At 36.5% G+C, this 22549-nt stretch overlaps 2 protein-coding genes across 2 annotated transcripts; one reads left to right on the forward strand and one right to left on the reverse strand.

The window, feature by feature from the left end:
• Positions 1-3889: 3889 nt before the first annotated feature.
• LOC105060754 (C2 and GRAM domain-containing protein At1g03370) lies at positions 3890-13439 on the forward strand. The gene is made up of 9 exons (XM_010944587.4): positions 3890-5065; positions 6329-7591; positions 8678-8860; positions 10051-10334; positions 10433-10549; positions 11136-11398; positions 11776-11944; positions 12059-12331; positions 12470-13439. Exons 1-9 carry the CDS (start codon positions 4717-4719, stop codon positions 12662-12664), a joined length of 3096 nt encoding a protein of 1031 aa, XP_010942889.1. The 5' UTR covers positions 3890-4716; the 3' UTR covers positions 12665-13439.
• A 1049-nt stretch (positions 13440-14488) lies between these two features.
• On the reverse strand, positions 14489-15879 carry LOC105060755 (probable E3 ubiquitin-protein ligase XERICO). Its single transcript, XM_010944588.4, has 2 exons — positions 15735-15879; positions 14489-15473 (listed from the first exon to the last, which is right to left on the reverse strand). The coding sequence occupies exon 2, from the start codon at positions 15343-15345 to the stop codon at positions 14890-14892; it is 456 nt and encodes a 151-aa protein (XP_010942890.1). The 5' UTR covers positions 15346-15473; positions 15735-15879; the 3' UTR covers positions 14489-14889.
• Between the last annotated feature and the right edge of the window lie 6670 nt (positions 15880-22549).

The raw sequence follows: 22549 nt of genomic DNA on the forward strand, positions 1-22549 counted from the left end.
TTATTATAAGATAACGGTTAGATAATGGCTATGACATAAATCCACCGGACACCTCTGACTTTGGACGTCAAAAGGGTTTTGTTGGATTTGCTCGATGACGCACGTAGCATCAACAAACCGTTGGATGCGTGTCATTTTTGGTACCCTCGACTTGACCTTGGCTTGCACGCTAAATCCATTTCACACAATAAATTTCAAACATCACATAAACATTTGGAGAATATATACAAAATCATGGCCGTGCACCAGAGGTAGCCTCTGCCGAGGCATCTCTACGTCTATCACTTAAGATTTCGCATACATTTCAAAGATCACACAAAAGTATTTGGAGAACATCATGAATGTGCATCTCTAAATATTGGAAGTATTTGCTCAATTATGAGCTGTTTAGGAGGAACTAACAACTCCTTCCTATATTCTAAATTTCATCAACATTGTCTTGAAAGACAACTCTACTACTGTAATTAATTGGATGGGAGACGATATTTCTAGAGCTTCTTCTCACCGACTCTTTTAGGATATTTAGGTCATAGCCTTAAGGCTAGCTATGTTTCAACTGGTATATATATTTTGAGATACTGACACCCTAGTTGTTTAGTTGGCCGAGCAATACTCTCATGATAATTTTAGTGATGCTTTAAATTTTTCTGTTGAATTGATTGTTTTGATCCAATCTAATGCTACTGGCTGTCTCTATAGAGATAAAAGTTATATGGATAATATTCAATCGGATCCATTTTCATATCCGAATCTATCCAAATATAGATAGATATTTAAGCATCTGATTAATATCTGTATCTATATTCATATTTATAAAAAAAATAAATATAAATATGGATAGATAACTATTCGATCCGTATCTAAATATCAGATTATATCTATAATTATATATAATTCTATATAATATTTATTAATTTTTTAAAAAAATATACAACTATATTAACATATTATTAATTTAATTTATCATCTATTTAATAATTTTTTTAATTTTATAATCATAAAATTTAATTATATAATTTATATTTATATTTATATCAATTTATATTTATATTTTTTTAAATTAAATTTTTATATCTAATATAGATAAGCTTTATGGGCATCTAAGAAAGCGCGTGCCGGCCATTCACATTTGGCGGTTTGCGTGGAAAAGAGGGGTAGATGCGCATTAATTAAGAGGTTGGAGGATATAAACAAAGATCCGAGTAACGTTGGAATTCAAGAAAAGTTCACCGCTTTTTGTTTTTTTTTTTTGCGTGATCGGAAATGGTCTAAATAGTCGCTTAAAAAAATAGCATTAGACCTTAGCTTTTGGACCCAGTCCTTGGAAAAGTCAAATTGCATTTTGACTTCTCAATTAGCCTTTCTTTGATGAGTTATCCTCCACTTTCATGTGAGCGAATAGATCCGGTCACGGTCAATCATTAAAATCCGTTACCACGTGGATATTTTAATTCAATGAATTATATTACATATCGCGTTTATAAGTTATGTAGTTTTTTTTTTTTTTTTGGTAAGGAAGTAGTCATTTTTTTCCACCATTAATGTAGTTTTAAGAGTCTAACGACCAAAATATTTATTTTGTTACAGCAGGAGTATTGTTTTATTTCCTTTGTGAAGTATTATTGGATATTAATTGCCATACAATGCGAGATTCACTCTGGCTACGTCGAGTACTCATATGGCACCGGCTTTGCTCTCTAATCACGATCCATAGCTTATGTTATACATCTTTTTCCTAAAAGAAATATATGTGTGGTAGGAATGACAAGGCACCATGCATTTCATTCTTTTTGGCTTATGATAAATATTCACAGCCTCTCAAATCTTGATGGAGATGAGATTTATTCCAACATTATTTGGGGCACCTTCATGAATCATTTACGTTCATCTCATTTTGTTCGAACTCAAGGAAAACTCTAGCAAATCTAGGATCATTCACTCTTGTAAATTTCTAATATAATATATGTATTGTTGCCACAAGACTCAGATCCAAGGAGTAGCAGCTAAGGTTAGTACTCATCCAAGATAATGCTCAATGGTCAGTGAGAATCCGAAGGTGGCTGGATGTTTTTAGGCTCTGAAAGAAAATTTTTGATGAAGGATTCTTTCATGCTTAAGTTAGTCGGAGCTTTAGAAATAATAAGAAAAAATTAATAAAAAAATATTTTTTTTGTTCTCCAAAAAACTTACTTAAGGATCCTCTATATTTTCTTTTCATAAAGGAGGAAAAATATATTATCTTAATGATCGGTAACCGCCACAGAGAATTATTATCAAATCATAGGTAGGGGATAGTAAGTGGCATTAATTTGTATGCTACATTTTATCATAACTGTCCGGAGTTTCATCATAACCATTTGAAATTTAAAGTTGGCATCAGCCCGCATTTATCATATAACAGTTTGACGTCTCTCGGACTTCGAAAATCATCGGCTTGGATCCAATCACGGATTTGGTATGAGCCCGACGACTTCATTAGATAGGAGTCGAGGATAATGTCCGAAGATAAGGTTTGAGAATAAAAATCGAGGTGGAGTAATCCCACGTGTATATAAACCTATTTTTTAAGAGAATTGCTTTCATAGCACAAAAATTATACCCAACTTAGTTCACCAGTTGATCTGTATGCTCTTTTTTTTTTTTTTTTCTTCCAAATAACAACTTGTATCTGATTTCATTTTTTTCCATCAAAGAGAGAAATTAACCAATTAATATATTTGGAGTGTTATTTTGAGTAACATTTTTGTGTGACAGAGCATTATCCATCTCTTATTGGTTTTCATGAAAGATTTAATTATGCCTGAGTAAACTATTTAAGGTGGTATAGCAAGAGGACATGGTCCCCTTGGTGAGCAGTGAACGCATGATGTACTTGCATTTATTTGCACAAGAACTTTCGTTTATTGATCAATATATTTAGACCAGCTCTCATTTAATGTTTTCTTAACGGGACTCTGGACAAAATTATTATGCACACCAATGCTAGCAAAAAAAAATAAAAATATCAACTTGCACGCAAAAAACACACGCTTCCATTCAGTTTCATTTATTTTTTGGGAACTCACGATGTCACACCCAAGAAAATCCCTCTCTCAAACATGTCGGGCAGAAGTGCAAAACTCAAATAAGCTTTTTGCATAGAAAATCCCAACGCATCAATATAAGTTAATTCGTTGATTCAAACCGGCAATATTTTAGATTTTAAAAACTAAAATATATAAATTGAAGTGAAAAAATATTACAAATTCCTCACGCTGGCATGAGAGTCATGCGCTATAATTCGGCCATCTTCTTACAAGTCACACCGATTTTATTTACGGATGACAATTTATTCTATTTCATTAGACGTGTGATATGATTTGGTTCTAATGATGTAGATATATTTAACTCATGATCGATTCTGATGTATATAACTATTCAAATTTTTTTCAAAATAAAAAATAATTATATATAAAAATTAATTTTTATAATTTTATTTTATTTTATTTTGGATAGAATTATAATTTTATTCAATGCAGTCCATCCAACCTATTTTGTCCCACTCTTTATGTTCCTTCTTTGTCCGAAGCTCCATCCATCCCGTCGTGTCTTGAGATAAGCAGCGCCTTCTCGACGTACACCCAATCTGTTAAATTTTTCTCACGTGGCATGTTGTTATTGGACCGTCCCCTTCGCCTCAAGTCTTTTTGCCAAAACAAACAGTTTGACCGGAAAAGCCATGCGGTTTTACTCTACTAACCCAAGTTGGTCAATTTGATCACTTTAATAAATAATCATAATTTATTACCAAAAAATAAATAAATAATCATAATTTACTAGAAGGATTAAAATCAATTTAATTGAATTTGAAAGTCAGCAGAGACAACGCGGGGAGACGAAGGGAGCAGGAGGGAGATGGAGAGAGAAAGATACACACCTGACTTCTTCTTCTCTCTCTCTTTCTCTCCCCTAAGACTTATCCCCTCCTCTTAAGTCATACATTTCCGAGCACCCGATCTGCAAAATTTGGTTTCCCTGTAGCCAATCTCTGGAATAAAAATCCGATTTTTGTTTTTTTTTTTTTCCTTCCTTCGCTTCTCCGTGCACTCTCAGGAAATCCCCTCTCTTTTGATCATTTCCAGCGCTGATTTCTTTGTTTTTCTGTTCAAATTCGTGGAGGGGTGTTTGGATTTCCTATAGTCGACGAGTTGGATGCCGGTTTCCATTATTTCGCTTTTGGCTTGTTCTTCTCCTTGGTTGTCGGGCTTCCCTGTAGCTCTCCACTGGATTTTAGGCGATTTGGGGTTTTTGTTGGGTCTTGCTAAATTGGATGGGCATAAGGATTCTAAGGTTTTTAACTCTTTTTTCTTTCTCTTAAAAAGCTCCTTTTTTGGTCACTTTGTTACTCTATTGATTCATAATTCCTAAAGTTTAGGACTTTGCTAATTTTTTTGGAAACTAATAAGGGCTTTCTTGGAGTCGCTTGTATCTGTACCCGTTTCCTTTCTCATATCCTCCCATATATTTTTTCTGTCAAATACTGTCTTTTCTTCTGTTTACCAGGGCTCCAAGCAACTGGAAAGTTAATACTTTTGAATAATTTGTTACCAGCTATTGATTCTTATTGTTATTTTCCTTTCTTTATGTAACTGAGTTTTTTTGACCTGAAATTGGTAATCTTCCTCGTTTATATTTTCCCATCCTTCTTTAGCTCCTAGTGCTTGATAATTCTTCACGATGAAGCTAGTGGTGCATGTTATTGAAGCCCGTAACCTTCTGGCAATGGATCTCAATGGTCTAAGCGATCCATATGTAAAATTACAGCTCGGCAAACAACGGGCGAAAACTAAGGTTGTGAAGAAGAACCTGAGCCCTGTATGGGATGAGGAGTTTAGCTTCCGGGTCGGAGACCTTAAAGAGGAGCTCACTATTTGTGTTTTGGATGAAGACAAGATCTTCAATGATGATTTCCTGGGGCAGGTCAAGGTGCCATTGTCACAGGTCTTGGATGCAGATAATCTTTCACTTGGGACTCAGTGGTATCAGTTGCAGCCCAAGAACAAGAAGTCTAAGAGCAAGGACTATGGTAATGCTCTTTCTTAATGTCTTTTCTTTATTAATGGAGTTCTATATGCGTTTTGGCTGATTTTTATATATTAAATTTTAATATTCAAAGTGAGTTTGTACTGATTGAACTTCACTGAGTTTCCCTCGATTACAGTTTTACTTAATATTGTAAACAGGGATCTGGGGTTCGCAAATTCATCTGTGAAATTTATGCATTGAGCAATCTATGTATGTGGTGTTTTGGCACCATAGGTTCATGTTCATTTGAATTGGTTTGTCTCTCAGTGGACATGTAGGTATCTGTTCCTTGACCCATATAGTCCAGGTGATCCAGTACATAGACAGCAGGCCAGAAAGCATTGCAATCCAACTATGTATTCACTGCATCAAAATAATCTAACAATCTGGCAGGCTAGACATGATTAAAATAGTAAATAGCTTTTAAAATTGTAGGTGCTACAAATGTTTAAGTATGAAGAAGACACAAAGGGAGACTTCAGATAATAAGAATGCTGTGGCTGTATGGTTAAAATGTCAAGTTTTTCCTCATTTACGCTATTTGGAATTAGTTAATCATGAATGTTTTCACTTCTCATTTTTGTAGGAAAGCTATTCATGTAATTGAAGCTATTCTATGGATGAACTTTTCTGGCCTTATAACTATATGCATGCTTTTCTTGCCCTTTTGCTGAACTTTATCTGAAACAATTTGATTTTTTTTTTCAAGAAAAACAAGGCTTTTCTTGATGATTATACAACTTACATAATATTGATGGAATTGGTATTTGTTAATGATATTCCATGATATTTTATATATAATCGTGTAAACATAGCATACTAAACGAGCCTTTATGAAGAAAAATTGCATACTTGAAATTCAAAATTAGTGTTTTATTTTTGATGCCCAAAATGCCAATCTTGTCCACATGTAGTTGAGTGGTGTCTGATACATGATGCAGTAAGTCTAATATAAGTCATATGGAAGCGTCGAATGCAAGTATGATGCATATTATGGAGTATGCTATGGTGTACTATAAAATTGAGAATTGAAAACTGTCTTTGCCAAAGAAATTTTTATCTCATCTCTTTCAGTGACCAAGACATGCCTTCTCACGAAATATAATTCTTTATTTACTTTGAATGAATGATGCTTTTCTGCATTACTGTTTGCTGACTTTCATATGTCCTTGCCTACTGTTGATGCCAATTTTGTTGGAGCTCATTTTTTTATACATGAATACTGGTTCTATCATAAACATATTCTTTTGATTATATCCTGCAGGAGATATTCGTCTCACGATAACTTTATCTCAGAAAAGCGCTGATGAAATACCCATAGTCTCACATTCCTGTTCTGATGATCATGCATCAAGCTCGGATAAGTCAACCGAATTAACGGAAGGACCACCCCCACCATCTTCCAATGGAAATTTGGAAAAACCTGCTGTACCAGCAGTTGATGACACAGAACCTGTCAAGGAAGACAAGTCCAATGCACTGTCATTTGTTGACCGTTTGTTTCATATTTTTGCTGGGAAAAATATGGAGGCTGCATTGCCTCCTAGCAGGGATCTTGACTGCCCAGAAGACCTCCAAGAAGCATCCGCAAGCCCTGAGACTTCTGAAAGCCAAACTGATGATGCATGCTCTAATATCACATTTGATGAATTACTGAAAACAATAGAATCAAAGGATCAAGGATGTGAAATGCCTCAAAATCTACAAGGAGGAATACTTCTTGACCAGTCTTATGTTGTTGCACCTGGTGATCTGAACTCCCTTATCTTTTCACCGAGTTCAAATTTCTTGCAGTCACTTGCTGAGCTTCAAGGAAGTACTGGTCTGCAAACTGAACCTTGGAGACTTGAAAATGGTGGAGAGAGCTTGAAAAGAGTGATTACCTACACAAGAGCTGCGACGAAATTAGTAAAGGCTGTGAAAGCTACAGAGGAGCAGGTTTATTTGAAAGCTGATGGAAAAAATTATGCAGTTTTAGCGAGTGCGAGCACTCCTGATGCTCCCTTTGGTAATTGTTTCCGGGTAGAGGTTCTCTTCTGCATAATGCCTGGGCCTGATTTGCCTTCTGAAGATCAATCTTCACGTCTAGTGGTTTCCTGGGGCATGAATTTCCTCCAGAGTACCATGATGAAAGGTATGATCGAAAATGGAGCAAAACAAGGCTTGAAGGATAGTTATGCCCAGTTTGCTGATTTGATTTCTCAGAATGTAAAGCCACTTGATCAGAAGGACACTGGGTCCAACAAAGAGCAGATCTTAGCTTCTATACAAATTGAGCAGGAGTCAGACTGGAAGCTGGCATTTCGATTCTTTGGAAACTTTTCTGTTATATCATCTGTTTTTGTGGCCTTCTATGTCCTTATACATATCTTGCTGGCAAACCCTGGTACAATACAAGGGCTTGAGTTTCCTGGCCTAGATCTGCCAGATTCAATTGGCGAAGTTGTAGTTTGTGGTGTTTTGGTTCTTCAAGGACAGCGTGTTCTTAATATGATAGGACGCTTCTTGCAGGCCAGGAATCAAAGAGGTAAGACTTGTTTTACCTGGCAGTATATTGTATATCTATCATTTTGATAAAATACCAGTACCAGGAAATGTTCTGATTATTAATAAATATCATACTTTCTCATAGTATTGATGCAATTCTAATTACAATACATGATTCAGAAGGTTTCTTAACCTTTAGTTGATTAATATGTAAGGTTACTCCTTCTATTGTCTTATATTTACAGCAAAGTGTCAGGCATTTGTAGTCACCTTGTGTGTTGTTCGGAGACAATGATACTAGATTTGAGGGGTAGTGCAACTGGCTGGAACTTCTAGCTATTCCTGGAAATCTGTGCCTCTATCATTTTTCATGACTTGCTGAAGTCGAAAACATCAGAAACAGATTCATTAAATAAGTCCTCTATCTTCATTAGAAGGAAAACCATATATAATACAGAATATGCAGATACTTTTGGTTCCTAAACTTAGATACTTCCCAGAGGAGATATGCTGGTGTTTATGTGTATCAGATGCAAATACTTTTCAGGATATACTATAGTACATGTTAAATATATCCTCTACATGTTCAAGTATTTCATAAAAGTATTTTGGTATCCAATTACGTTACCTGATTTATTCTTTCATCATGAGTATTTTTAATATACTTTATCTTATATGATTGAATTGATGACTTTTTTTAATGGATGAGTAGAGATGCCATGATTACTAATAACATGAGCTATTTTAATGAACTTAACAAAATGTTTGTTATATACAATTAAATATGCAAATGAATTTATTTATTTCCATGCAATGGCCATATCCTTGACATATTTTTCTGTATTTGCCTATACAAGCATGCCCATGATACGTTTTATTTTTAATTTATTAATATACATCCTTCAAAGTTTGTAAAATTTCTATTGGTGCCTTGAAGAACTTCAATTTTGACTTACAATGAAATAGTGAATGGACTGTTCTTGCTTTTGTCTACTATACTCTGTGATTTCTTAGCAGTCTTAGTTCCATTCTTTTCTTTGCCAGTAATATATCATTTTATTCTTTCTTCGGTTACCTGTAGACTATCCACATGCTTTAGGATGTAACCTTTTTTTCATTCATACAGGCAGTGATCATGGACTCAAAGCACAAGGAGATGGATGGTTACTAACTATTGCCTTGATCGAGGGAAGTAATTTAGCAGCAGTGGATTCAAGTGGTTATTCTGATCCCTATGTAGTTTTCACCTGCAATGGTAAAAATAAAACAAGCTCAATAAAATTCCAAACACTGGAACCTCAGTGGAATGGTAATTAAAGATGCTCCTAATCTTGAAATTCTTTCATCTTCTGCATTCATTGCTACTTTACTTACACAACATTAATACTTGCAATTTTCAGTTTCCAGCCTCGAGCTTTCTTAAACAATGTACTGTTAAGACTTGTTGACTTAATTTTTGATACTTCATTGAGGATGCCAACTTGTGCAGTTGGTAAAGTTGTTGAGGGTTCGTACAAATGACCTGGTTTCAGGTCCTGCCTTCTCACTATTTTCAGCCAGCTTTCCATATCCTAGTTCTCAAAAATGTTTGATGATCCATCAGTAAGGGAGAATGAAAGACGTGCAGATTTAAAAGTACTACTTGGAATATAGCTAAGAGTGCTCAAATTATTAAAATTGGCCTGCAATTTGCTAAAAATTTATGACGTACTATATATAATATGAAAGACGTGCAGAGTTACAAGTAATTAGAATATGGGTAAGAGTATTCAAATTATTTAAAGTATGCTGCAATTTACTAAAAATTTATGACTATTAACTAATATAATTTGAATGTAGAACATAGGATTATACTTTTATATTCAAATAATATATAACATTGTAATAAATTTGTTACTCACATATTATCTTTTGTACACTTTAATAATAAGTGCATCCTAGTAATATGATTATATTGTAGCAATGATATACTAAGGAAACTATTGGTTAATTGTGTGAGAATAAGTAAACTATTGGTTATTGAATCAAAAGAGTTTAGCTTTGCAAGGTCAGTTGCAATGTAATCACATCACTTTCAAAACTGAACAACCATACATAGAAACTACACTTGCAGTTATTAGTTGCAGGTGATAGAAACAATAGTTCCTGCAATTGCAACTGCTAGCTAGTTAAACAGATAGCTGCAAACAGAATTGCTGCATTGCCGGTTGCAAATGACACTTAAAATGGAAGCAAGTGGAATCACAGGAAATTAAGCAGCCCTATAATAGTTCGAGAATATCGTTTCCAGTCTGATGTGCCGTTCCTTTATAAATTGGTTTCTTTTTCTTTTTTTTTTTTTGAATTTGAAATTGGTTCAAATTTTTAAACTTACTAACCTGCACTATAAAGTAATGGTAACATGGATGACATAGCAATATAAAAGGGCTCGGATGCTATAATTTCTGATCTATAAATAACATTTCCTGTTATTAATTTATCTTCTGTTGATTTTTGCAGAAATCTTTGAATTTGATGCCATGGATGATCCTCCATCAATGATGGATGTAGATGTGTATGATTTTGATGGGCCTTTTGATGAAGCTACATCTCTTGGTCATGCTGAAATCAACTTTGTGAAATCTAATTTGTCAGAACTAGCAGATGTATGGATTCCTCTTCAAGGAAAGTTGGCTCAGGCATGTCAGTCCAAGTTGCATCTGAGGATTTTTCTGAACAACACACGGGGCACTGAAGTTGTCACAGAGTATCTCAGGAAAATGGAGAAAGAAGTTGGAAAGAAGGTGAGTGCTTATCTCCGATTGGGCATCCCCTGTTACTCAATGTGAAATTGTAGTTTATATATTCCTATTTTGACTGAGTTATGGACAACTCTGTGTAGATAAATTTGAGGTCCCCTCAGACGAATTCTGCATTCCAGAAGCTTTTTGATCTGCCCCCAGAAGAATTTCTCATCAATGATTTTACCTGTCACTTGAAGCGCAAGATGCCTATGCAGGTGCTTATTTAGTTTCTATTATGTTGTACTGTACAGGATTGTCAGCTTGCCTCCATACTTCATCCCTTGTAAAAGCTTTCTAAAAATGCATTCTCCTCAATCATGTTAGGATTGTGGTAATATGTGATCACATAAAATCATCTTGTTCGCTATTCAGTCATTGTCACTGTCAGAGTCATAAAGTGAACCTGTCAGCTTAATTCGGCAATTGGTTGCTTACCATGTCACAATGATCTTTCCTGAATCTTGTCCTGATTGGTCATTTTTGACGGAACAGTCTCTTGGCATACTTATGGTCTGAATGTCAAGATAGTGCTTGAGGAAAATGGTCTTCATCAATATTTTGACATTGTCCAGTTTGGTTTGAATAGTGATATTCTCTAGTCAAATTACATTCTATTGTTGATCAGTAGAATGATGCGGATGCTAGTTTGATGGCTTTTAATAAGCTGGGACATGCAATGGATTTTGTATATTCATCTAACTATAAGGCCAAAGTCTTATTGGAAATATATAATGTTCATATGATGATTAAGGATCCGCATACACGTCAACTGAAAATTTGCTGCTTCAATTTTTCTTGCAGGGCCGCCTCTTTCTCTCTCCAAGAATAATTGGGTTTTATGCAAACTTATTTGGACACAAAACAAAATTTTTCTTTCTTTGGGAAGATATTGATGACATCCAAGTGATTCCTCCAACTTTGGCATCAATGGCTACTCCATCTCTTTTGATTATTCTCCGCAGGGGCAGAGGTATGGATGCAAAGCATGGTGCAAAGACTGTCGACCAGGATGGGAGACTTAGGTTTCATTTCCAGTCATTTGGATCATTCAATGTAGCCAACAGGTGATTACTCTTTTTTCCTTGTACAATATTTTGAATCATATGCAAGGCATAGATTCCAGCAAAAGAAATTCCTGCTTCCTTTTGTTACTCTATTAACTTGTTTTCTGCACGGGTTAATGGTAGATTAGTTTCTAATTTTATTTCAGTTATGTACACCCCTTGCTTTTGAAGTATTAGTTCATAAACCTACAAAACAAACCTACAAAACATGCTTATGTGCTTGAGACCAAGAAAGTGCTGTTTGTTTTGGTTTAATGCCTATAGGGTCTCATGCATTCAGATAACCGGATTTTGGGTTTTTAAATTGTATTTCTGATCAGTGTGTTATACGTCACCTATTTATGAAGAGAATAAATATGTACTTTGATGCCTAACAGGACAATCATGGCACTGTGGAAGGCAAGATCCCTGAGCACTGAACAGAAAATGCAGATAGCTGAAGAAGAATCTGAAGCAAAAATCCTTAACAGTGATGAGAGTGGATCTTTCTTAGGCATAGAGGATGCCAACATGTCAGAGGTTTTCTCATCTGCCATTCCTGTTCCTGTGAGTTTTTTTCCCTTTTCTCCATATATGCGATATCTGTCTCTATTCTCAAAATGAGCTTACATGGAGATCACCGAAGTGACTAGTGAAATGTGATCATTGATGTGTAATCAGATGAACTCACTGATGAAGGTATTTGAAGGAACTTCTTTGGAGCAAAGTGTAATGGACAAAGTTGGTTGTGTTGACTACAATATAACAGCATGGGAATCAGTTAAGCCTGATGTTTACCAAAGGCAAGTTCATTACAAATTTGCCAAGAGTGTATCTCGTTATGGAGGTGAAGTAACTAGCACCCAACAAAAATCTCTTTTACCTGATAGAAATGGATATATTGTTGAAGAAGTTATGACACTTGAAGGACTTCCACTTGGTGACTACTTTAACGTAAGGGCATCTTTCTCGAACTCATATTTTCGTCGTGGCTATAAATGTCTATAAGTACTGTATATAGGTTATATGAATCATCAACAATGACCTTTCTGATATTGTTGTCCAATCATGTCACCTTTTTATTTCATGCAGCTTCATTTGAGATATCAGATAGAGGATCTTGGCCCTAAATTGAGGGCATGCAATGTTCAGGTATCCTTGGGGATTGCCTGGTTGAAGAGCACCAAGAATCAAAAGAGGATAACGAAGAATGTGATATCCAGTTCATCTGCCCGACTCAAGGAGATGTTCAGTCAAGTTGAAAACGAAGTCATGCGGGGAAAGTAGAATGATTCTTTACACCACTATTTGCGGATATTTTTGAATACTTGCCTTACAAAAAAATTTAGTGTGAGTATCACCACGAATTCTGAGCATCAAACAACAGACGATTCCATTCAGAAGTTTGATTCTTTCAGTTAAAGAAGCAACGCCAAAGGTTCAGTTGCAAGCCTGAGAATTGATTCTGTGCTCCAAATTCTGATTCTTGACTGTTCAGGTACAAAATAAAAGAATACCTAGAGTTTTAGACCAGCAGATGGTATCCCGAGTAATCCTGGGCGGACTACAATGTTCTTCTGGTTGCACCTGGAATATCTTATGAAGGATCGCGAGGCGGCTTTCTCCATTGTCCTGTCAATTAGGGAACATGGTAGGATGGGTGTATAGAAAGCAAAGATGACCATGGTGGTGAAGTATGAAGAAATGCAAGCTCTTTGGCTCGCAAATATGATGGATATCAGGATTTGAAGTGGCAATGACTTGCGAACTAACTATCCGGAGGTATTCTTTAGCTAACATGAGTCTAACAAAAATATGAAGGAGAAATGTTGGTATACTTCTGCCTATTCCTTCGTTCAGTCCAATCACAAGGCAAGCACAGAACAAATGATTCTTTTCTGCAAGTAAAGAGGCTTTGAAGATCCATTTTGGTTTTTCTTTCCTGGTTCCATAAGCAACTAGAAATTCAATTTAGAGTTTTAGCTTTCTGAGATTGACTTCTTTTTCCTAATTTAGTTTGAGACATAGCATGTCTGAAAATTCCATTTTCCTAATTTGTAAACAGTGCGCATGGTTGTTAAGCCTCTTCTTTTCTTCCTGAATGTAGTCTGAATAAAAGGGATGTTTCTTCTTGAGCCAATTAGATACAGAGCAATTCCTAATATGTCCACATTACGACTACGGTTGAAGCCTTATCAGGGGTCTCATTTGGGGCCTCTTATTTGGGTTAACGGAGAAATTGCAACGATCTATTGGAGGGCCCTCCTAATTATCCGTAACACCCTCTACAACTCCATGCCGACCCTGGAATCCTCCACCTCAAGAGAGGTCCAACGACTTTCATCCCCAACTCATGAGGATCCGCTTTCTGACCCTCATCCCTCGTGTCAAGCAGGATTCATTTTATCCTGGTGACACTCTTGGCAGAATATGGGCAGCATGCCAAAGAACAACATTTCATGGTATACCATTAGTTTTTACTCTTTATGAGAATTTGTGAGCGCATATATTTAGTCTCACATCAATCATACGATGGAAATATCCTAAATACTCATATGGAGCCAAGGAATCTAAAAGATTACTTCTCGGTTAGTCTTTTACTGTGAAGTCCGGGATTGTTACAGTTTCCCCCATTTTCTATGTATGATGTAAACAATTATAAATAGTATCCAAGTAGGCCCATTTCTATAGGCCTGTATGATTAGGCAATACTGTGGCATACAGCAAATTTGGAACTAACCACAAGCTGATTTTGCTGTTTCTGATTAAATTTGATTAGATTCGTACCATTAGCCTGACAAAAACATTAGATCTGAAATCGATAATCAGGGACAACAAGAAATATTGCCCTGATAATCCAATTCAAACCTCAGAAGCACCATCCAACCACAATACAGACCAACTACTTTAACGTTTGAGCTCACACTGAAAATAGAGCTCGAACCAGATTGATCACAGGTCTGGTATGTTAAATCCAAGGCGAGTAGAGCTAACTCAAAATGCTCCCGATTCAAGCATCGCTTGAACCCAAAACTCACCTTCTAGGTGGATACGGTGGACCCAAATATGATGTATTCCAGATAAAATATAAACCCATTCAAACAACTAATAGGAGATAATCCTCCGGTTCCCATGCTACATGATATATTAAAACAAATATGTACTAACAACATTACATACCCATGTTGCCATTGTGATATCACATATCATCCAACTCCAAACACCCATAACGGAAGACAGCCAACAGCTCAGATTCAAAACACCCAAGCCATAAACCGATGATGAAAAGGACTAAACAAATATCCAAAATTAGAAAACGAGCATTCTAGTTCCTTCTAAAAATAGAATAAATTCCTTTTAGAAAGTTAGCACCTGTACACGCAGCACTCGTCGGACATCTACAAGAAGTAAAACCACAACGGCAGCATAAAAAAACCACGAAAAACTCCTACGGAAAGATACCGTGTATCGTCACCACACCAAATACTTCTTCGAACCCTGTCACGGTGGTCCTAATAAAAGGGCGAAGAAGAGGCGGCGGTGGATGGCTCGTCGGCGGGGAGGAGGTGGGACCGACAGAGAGGACACGTGGCGTGGTGGTAGTCGAGCCAGCGCTCGAGGCAGGCCTTGTGGAAGAGGTGGCCACAGGGGAGCCGGTTCACCACCGATTCCGGCTCGAACCGGGCCAGGCAAACCCGGCAGTCGACCGCCTGCTGGCGCCGCCGCCCGAAGGCCGACCCGAACCGGATGGGCTGGAACCTGCTCCGGAACCGCTCCGTGAGTGTGGGCTCCGAGAACCAGTCGAAGGCGGGCACGGCCGGGTCCGGCGCCGGGGGAAAGGGGCGGAAGCCGAGAACGTGGAGGACGGAGCGGGCGAGCCCCTTCAAGATGGAGACGGTGAGGGCGGTGTTCGCTAGAAGGAGGGTCAAGACGCCCTCCGAGGGCGTCGGCAAGCTCGAGAGACCCATCGCCGTCGGATCAATGAGATCAGACCGCTCCGATTCGCTCCGCGCCTCCTTGGATCTCGCCCAGAAGCGATCCGGGAGAAACAAGTGGTATCAAGCAACGATCTATTCCCACTTCTCGATCTCAGCAGCTGCGATCCGTGAGTAACGAACAAATATCAAAAGAATCAGTTCAAATTTTTTCTTTTTCTGCGAAATTGATCAGGAAACCTCCAAAGATCCCGAACTTTAGAAAGTTTGAAGGAAAAATGACATTTTGATGGGAAATACTGATAAAACCAAAGATTTAATTTGCCAAAACGACGCTAGATAGGATCCTTAAAATTTATATAAACAAAATAAAACCAGATCCAAAACGTAGTAAGAGATAAGGCAGGGAAAGAGAGAATTACTTTTCTTGAAAAGGTGTTGCTCTTCTTCTTTCTTTTTGGATTCTTGGCTTGGCTTTCGCTTCAAGTATAATTAGGTGAGAGGAAAAGCAGAGAGGCAGCGAGAGGTTGAGGTGGAGTCATGGGAGATGATTGCCAGATGCGGATGGGAGTCCAAGCTCACCACCCCCTCCTTTAAATAGCCGCCTTTCGTTATCGGACCTGACTCTAACTACATACTCTTAACCATGGTTAGTTCTACCACCCACCACCAATTATTTTTACTCAGTTTGGTTGGCTCCATCAATGATACCTAGGACTCAATTATATAATATTCCTCCATCCGTTGGTGCTAATGATGATATGATTGGTTAGAAGATTAAAGTTACTTAGCACATCAGCCTCCATTAGTGCTAATGATATGATTTGGATTGGTAAATAAGGTTACTTAGCACATCAGCCTCCAAATTACCCAATTATATGCCCATTCATTGACTAATGGGTCCCATTAGAGGGTGACAGTTTGGGCGTTGCCAGCAGCAGGGGTAATAACTATTGATATTAAGCTGATTGGAGCGCACATAGTTGTGTTAATTAATGCCTAAACAAGTGTTTAGTAGGGTTATATATAGAAATATTCTAGATTTTGTCATGGAGGCGATGATGATGTTGATAGACGCACTTTCATCATCAGTAGAGCTTTCCTTATTCAGCAGTAACAAAGACATTTAACCGGGGGGAGAGAATTTGGTGACACGTAAACCGTCCACTTCGTAAATGGTCTCGTTATGCTACGCCTTAAGGTAAATTGTCCATGTCTTCATGTCTCGCGTCATATATTTTGTTTCTTTATGTGTGTGGCACTGTTTGCATTGTCACTGGTTAAATTATCATAATCAAATTATAAACTTAGTTTTTTCGGCTGTAATTTAGTTCATTCTGAACGAGGATAATAAAAAAAAAAAAATCTAACAAGATAGTAGCTATATATTTATAAAAAAATTGAAAATATAAAAAGCGACTTCTTAAATAATATCAAGCAGATGGGTTGATCAAAATTATAAGTCATATGATTCATCGAAATGTTGAAACTATCATCTATTAACCTCATTATCGTAGTACTTACGAAGATTGAATTTTAGAGAACACATATTTCTTTCTTTAATTGTTTAAGAAGCTGCCTTGTGCGTCTTTAATTAATCAACTTTAGCCAAAGGAAGCAAGTATACAAAAATTACATGAGAGAAAACTTCAGCTTACAGTCAACTTTAGTTAAAGGAAGCAAGCATACAAAAATTACACGAGAGAGAACTTTAGCTTGACTTAATTTAGATTAGAAAAAAAAAAAGAAGATGCAAATATCCCCATCATATCCATGGTATATATGCATTTTTTTTTTTTTGGGTGAAATGTGATATGGAAAATATCATAAATTTCCTTGTCTCATTGATATTTTACATGTATTTGTTGGTACACTGCACATGCTACAACACATGCTAAGGCATCAGTGTAGTGTTTTCTTCCCGCAATCCAAAACTTCTAATTCACGCATTTATTCCTAGGTCCACAAGATGGGCCCTGTGGAATACTACAGTGACATTTGTCTCAATCCTCACTTCCACTGTTCAACACGCGTCACCCTAAGTCCCATCCTGTTGATGCTTTCGGGTACCCATTGCTGGAGTGCTAGTTTAGCGGCCTTCGTCGCGCCCAGTCCTTTGGCAGGCAGTGTCCAACGTGGCAGCCTCTTAAAAGGGGCCAAGCTTATCATATGAGCCCTTTGGCGACACACGTACTCCTCGTCCACATCAAAGTTAGGGCTAGGAACTAATGCATGCATCTATCAAGTTCTTCACCTCTCATTGGATTCTTGGCCATTTCCACCCACAAAAGTAGAAGATGGTAACATGTTTCATATCCGTTCACCTCCTTTTTATTTTGGAATTCCTCGTTCGATGGAGTCTGGATCTTTTGAAAGACAAGAAGAAAGGCATGTATATATACCAGTAAGGCAATGAGTTATTGTCACAATTGAACACCATACAGAACTTTCTTCCTCATGAGTGGCCCCTGTGAGATGGACTGCACAAAAAAAGGTTAAATTCCATTGCTGCCTCCAACTGAAACTGTTTTTAAGATGTTATAATGTCACAAACTATAATATAAAAATTGAAATTTCAGAGACAAAGAAATAAACAATCTAGTTGTACTAGATTATTTGATTGCACCTCTATAACTTCGTATCACCAATGTGGCTCGCCATGTGAGGAATGCATTAGCATTAGTTCTTATTCTTTGAATAAGGTAGGTTTATGTCACAACATGATCTGTGGGTTATCAAAATGATCCTCGGGTTATCTTTTGGTTGACTGCAGCGTGTGTAAGTCTAGATCAATCTAGCCATCAAAAGGTTGTTTTTAGTGTGAAAAGATTGTTTTCCAACTTGAAGCCAACATAATCTGTTGCTTAGTTAGTCCAACATTGTCTGATATGTGCAAAGCCCTACAAAAAACTATATTCTTTTATGAATGATGAAAAGAATGATTGGTGGTGGATCGTGTTTTTTTATGGTAGGGTTCGGTTTGCATCTTTCCTATAAAGAAATGATTGATCTTTTTTTGCGAAATGAACCCTTGGACCGTGCCTTGCAAAGAGTTTGAATCATTTCAATCTATCTTCCATCTGTTTGCAAGGATCTCAAAGTGGATATTGTGCAATCAAATAGTTGATTAAGTGAAGGGAGATGAATCATTCATTATACATCCCAAATCCTTTGTGGCAGCGATAATTTATTTGGTTGCATGCGCCAGCAAAAGATGCCAATGGATATTCTGTTCCAAAAGTAACAAAGAGTGGAGACCAATTATATCCTATCATATAGGTATCAAAAACTATAGAGAATATTCGCTTGTCTTTCAAAGAGGAGGCATTTGGCAATAACCATCTTGTTTTAGGAGCTCAAATGGCATTTAGCAAAAAAGAAATTTTTCATAATTATATTTAAATATAGTTTAGTAGCTAAGGTCAATTATCACCATTTCATTGTTGTACATATTTAATCACACGAGAGTCAGACGGTTTTCAGTACTAAATTAAAATTTTTAGATTTACATTATTTTTTTGAAAAAAAAATTCCATCATCTCAACTTCGCTCATGTATATACATTGGTGGAAAAACTTTTCATCCCATCTTAAAGTTATCACCCGCCTCAAAAAAAAAAAAAAAAAACCCTTTGACTGGCTTCTATGGTCATATCCAGAGAAGGTTGCTATGTAGATCACGCTCCCACTCCTTTTGTAATAACAAAAAAAAAAAAATTCCTTAACCAAAAGATAGGTTGTGGAAAATGGCAACATAGAAAGGGATTAGCCACCATGGCATCGAAATATATGGGCTACATTGTAGCTCGGATGCCTTCTCTCAAAATAGATAATTAGTTATATTTAACCAATAAATTTATAATTAAATATATTAACTAAGAAATACACAAGTAATGGATGGACTCTTATATCTCGGACTACCAGTTTTATTTTTCTCTCAGAAAGATTATTTTAAAAATTTAAACTTAGTTATATTTAACTAAGATTACGCAAGTGATGGAATACTTAGAACTGCAAAATCATGTATAGATTTTTCAATCCGATCATTTAAATAGATCCTTAATAAATTAATTAGCATAAGCATCTCTAGGATCCGAGAAGCCTTGTCTCCATATAATAATTTTCCATTCATGTACCTCAAAAGCAAAGCCAGCGGCTAAGGCCCAAAACCAATGAGCTAAAGGTCTCAAGGACCCAGATTAACGTCAAATAAATTTTATATATTATATATTTCGGAGGAATGGACCCATGAGAGCCCCTGTCCTCTGCCCGGAAACGAGCGATCACGTGATCATGAGGATGGTGGCCACAGTGACAACACGTCAACACCACCCATCGACGGTTACATTCCCTCGGGATTCCGTCCGGATACACCGCAGGACTTGGCAGCCCCCACATGGCCCCCACATGAGCGGCCCTCCCCTCTGAAACGGTAGACACGTGCCATGGGAGAGTTCAGAGGGATGAAGAGGCGTGACACCGGGCAGCACCCACGCCACCAGCGTGACTTGTCACGTGCCTGCGGCAGTTCTTTGTCCTGTTCCTGGGTGTGGGGCTTATTTGACCAACATTTGGCTTCAGCTGCCATAGAATACCTGGTATGCAATTTTCTCACCCCGGAACTTGGTCTCCACCATGGTATGTGGTAAAATCATTGCAATGCATCGTAGGGTTATGATATAAACTATCCATCCTTTTGTGACATATGATACCAAGAGTTGCTCTGGGGGTATGAAGGTCGCCCTCAGCATTTTTCTTCCACTGATTTCCTTTTTTTTTTCTTCTTTTTTTTTTTACGATGAGATGAATATATTTCTTGTCCGGGAGTAAAAAAGCTTAGGATGTGTTTGGTTATACTTTTTAATTTTTAATTTTTAAAAAATATTTTTTATTTTTTAATTTTTATTATTAAGTAAAAATAAAAAAATAAAAAGCATATTTGATAACTACGTTGCTATAAAGCAAAAAGTAATATTTGGAGATGGCAAGTGAAGAGTTCAATAAGGAGGAAAGGTTCGAAAAAGGAAGAAGAATGAGGTGGGGAGATGAAGAGCTCGACCAGGAAGAAAAGTTCGAGCTCTTTATTTTTTGGTTTGACGTTTTAGACGTGAGAAAGCAAAAAAAATCAGAAAAGCAAATTTTGAAAAGTAAAATTTTTTTATTTTATATATAAAAAAATTATTTTAATTTTTTGATTTTTATTTTTCATAGTGTTATCAAATATTATTTTTTAATTTTTATTTTTTAAAAATAAAAAATAAAAAAAATTTTAATGGCTAATCAAACGCACCCTTAGTTAAGTATTCTAAAATGGTCTACACGCTACATTTTGGGAAAAGTGCATGCATGCCAAGTCACGCTACTTCTAAGTCGTGAATGATGAGTAAGCTACAATAAAAATTGAGAAATGGGCAAAATATCATGCATGATGGTGAAATGAAACTATGATTTTTATAATAAAGCTCAAAAGATGAGGGAGAGCATGGTCACAGTATAAAAATAACAATTTTATTATTATGTAAGGCTCTACGACCCTTTATGAATCCATTAAGAATTTTATGCCTCAATGGTGATATATTTCTCATTATTGGAATATAGCTATTAATATGCGTGTGGCTTTCCATTCCTTGCACTCCCTCAAAGTTTTTCTAAAAAAAATACATAAATAGTTTTGATAATCAATAAAAAAATTTATTTTTAAATAAAAAAGACTAGGTCAGCAATGATCGAGTCCGTAGAAATCGATTGCTCTATAGATATTATATTATATCTACAATGAAAGGCAAGCCAATTGTACAATTGATTAATATACAACTAAATAAAAGAGATTCAACTTCAAAATCTAAATTTGCTCTCAATATTCTGCAAAGAGCAATGCTAAAATCATGTGATCATGCATCAAATTTCGTTTAGTGGGATCCCATCACCCAGAATGTGAGCTTCATCCATTATATCAATAATTCTTAAAGAGTTATACATGGCGAATGTCACATAAAGTTGGAAAATGCTTGGGAAACCTATTGTATCTAAATGAAAATTAATTGGGCTTATAACTGCTGTTTTAACAACTCTATAGTTTCTCTAAGTTACTACATATCTCTTTAGGTGATATGAAGAGGTTTTTTTTTTACTAACAATGATCTAAACTTGCAGGTCAATTCAGCTTCGATTTGATCTTTATGGGTGCCCTTGTGAGTCAAAATATTTTGCTGGAGATTGGCATGGAACCAGCTGCTTTGTAAAGATATCCTTAGTAGGTATAATATAATTCCTATAAATCAGAGGTATTGTGATGTATGCGGCAACCACGTAGAGGATTGTGACCATTTTATTTTTCGTTGCTCTTATGTACGGTTGTTTTTGGCAGCAATTGAGTTGCGTGTATCGGCTTAATCCCTGTTTTAATTCATTGCCGGCTTTCTTAGAGTATCTATCTAATGTCTTGGTAGCGATGAAACAGAGATCAATCTTGGTATATGCAGTTTGACTGCTTCGGTGGGCTCGCAATGAATGAAGTTTTAATCATAACCACATGATGATTGCATAGTTATTGTGCAAACTGATGGTTTTTGTTAAAGATTATGATTATAATTATTTACAACATCCTCAAAACCTGCGTCAGTATTGGGATAGCCAATTGCAAGGAACTCTTTCTTCGCATCAACCTCATCTTGTGCCTTGGCTAACCCCTCATGTTGGGTTTTTAAAAATTAATTTTGATGCATCAATCATTCAATGTAAAGCGGCTGTAGGTTACGTAATTTGGAATCATGATGCTTTTGTTTTGCGAGCAGGAGGTAAGTTACTTCCTCATTTTCCTATTCCTTTTGCTGAATTAACGGCTGCCTGGCTTGCTATTATGGTGGCTGTACAAGAATTTCAAGCTACCTGAATTTTGGTAGAGGGGGACTCTGATACTAGAGTGTCTTAGTTAAAGAATCCATTTCTCCATTTGGTGAATCATCTTCCTTATGTTCGAGATCTCCAGCGATAGTTTGCAAGTGTGGATGCTTATAAAATTTCTCATATTTTTAGGGAAGCGAATAAGGTGGCAGACTTTATGGCAAACAGGGCTCTGCAAGGGGATTTTTATATGGTCATATAATGAAATTACTGATCATGATGCTATATATCTTATGCAAGCTGATGCTCATGGAATCTCATATAATCGATAAATATTGTTTTACTAATCCTGATAGGAGGATACTCTCTCTTTTGTGGTATTTAAATCACCCTTA

Source organism: Elaeis guineensis, chromosome 1, assembly GCF_000442705.2.
Source record: "Elaeis guineensis isolate ETL-2024a chromosome 1, EG11, whole genome shotgun sequence".
In the NCBI taxonomy this organism is placed as follows: domain Eukaryota; kingdom Viridiplantae; phylum Streptophyta; class Magnoliopsida; order Arecales; family Arecaceae; genus Elaeis; species Elaeis guineensis.

Excerpts from the sequence above, each read along its gene's own strand:
- LOC105060754 (XM_010944587.4), top strand. The coding sequence starts at position 4,717 with ATGAAGCTAGTGGTGCATGTTATTGAAGCCCGTAACCTTCTGGCAATG. Across the intron at positions 10,550-11,135 it reads AGCGCAAGATGCCTATGCAG|GGCCGCCTCTTTCTCTCTCC; the intron begins GTGCTTATTTAG and ends TTTTTCTTGCAG. Across the intron at positions 12,332-12,469 it reads CACTTGGTGACTACTTTAAC|CTTCATTTGAGATATCAGAT; the intron begins GTAAGGGCATCT and ends TATTTCATGCAG.
- LOC105060755 (XM_010944588.4), bottom strand. The coding sequence starts at position 15,345 with ATGGGTCTCTCGAGCTTGCCGACGCCCTCGGAGGGCGTCTTGACCCTC.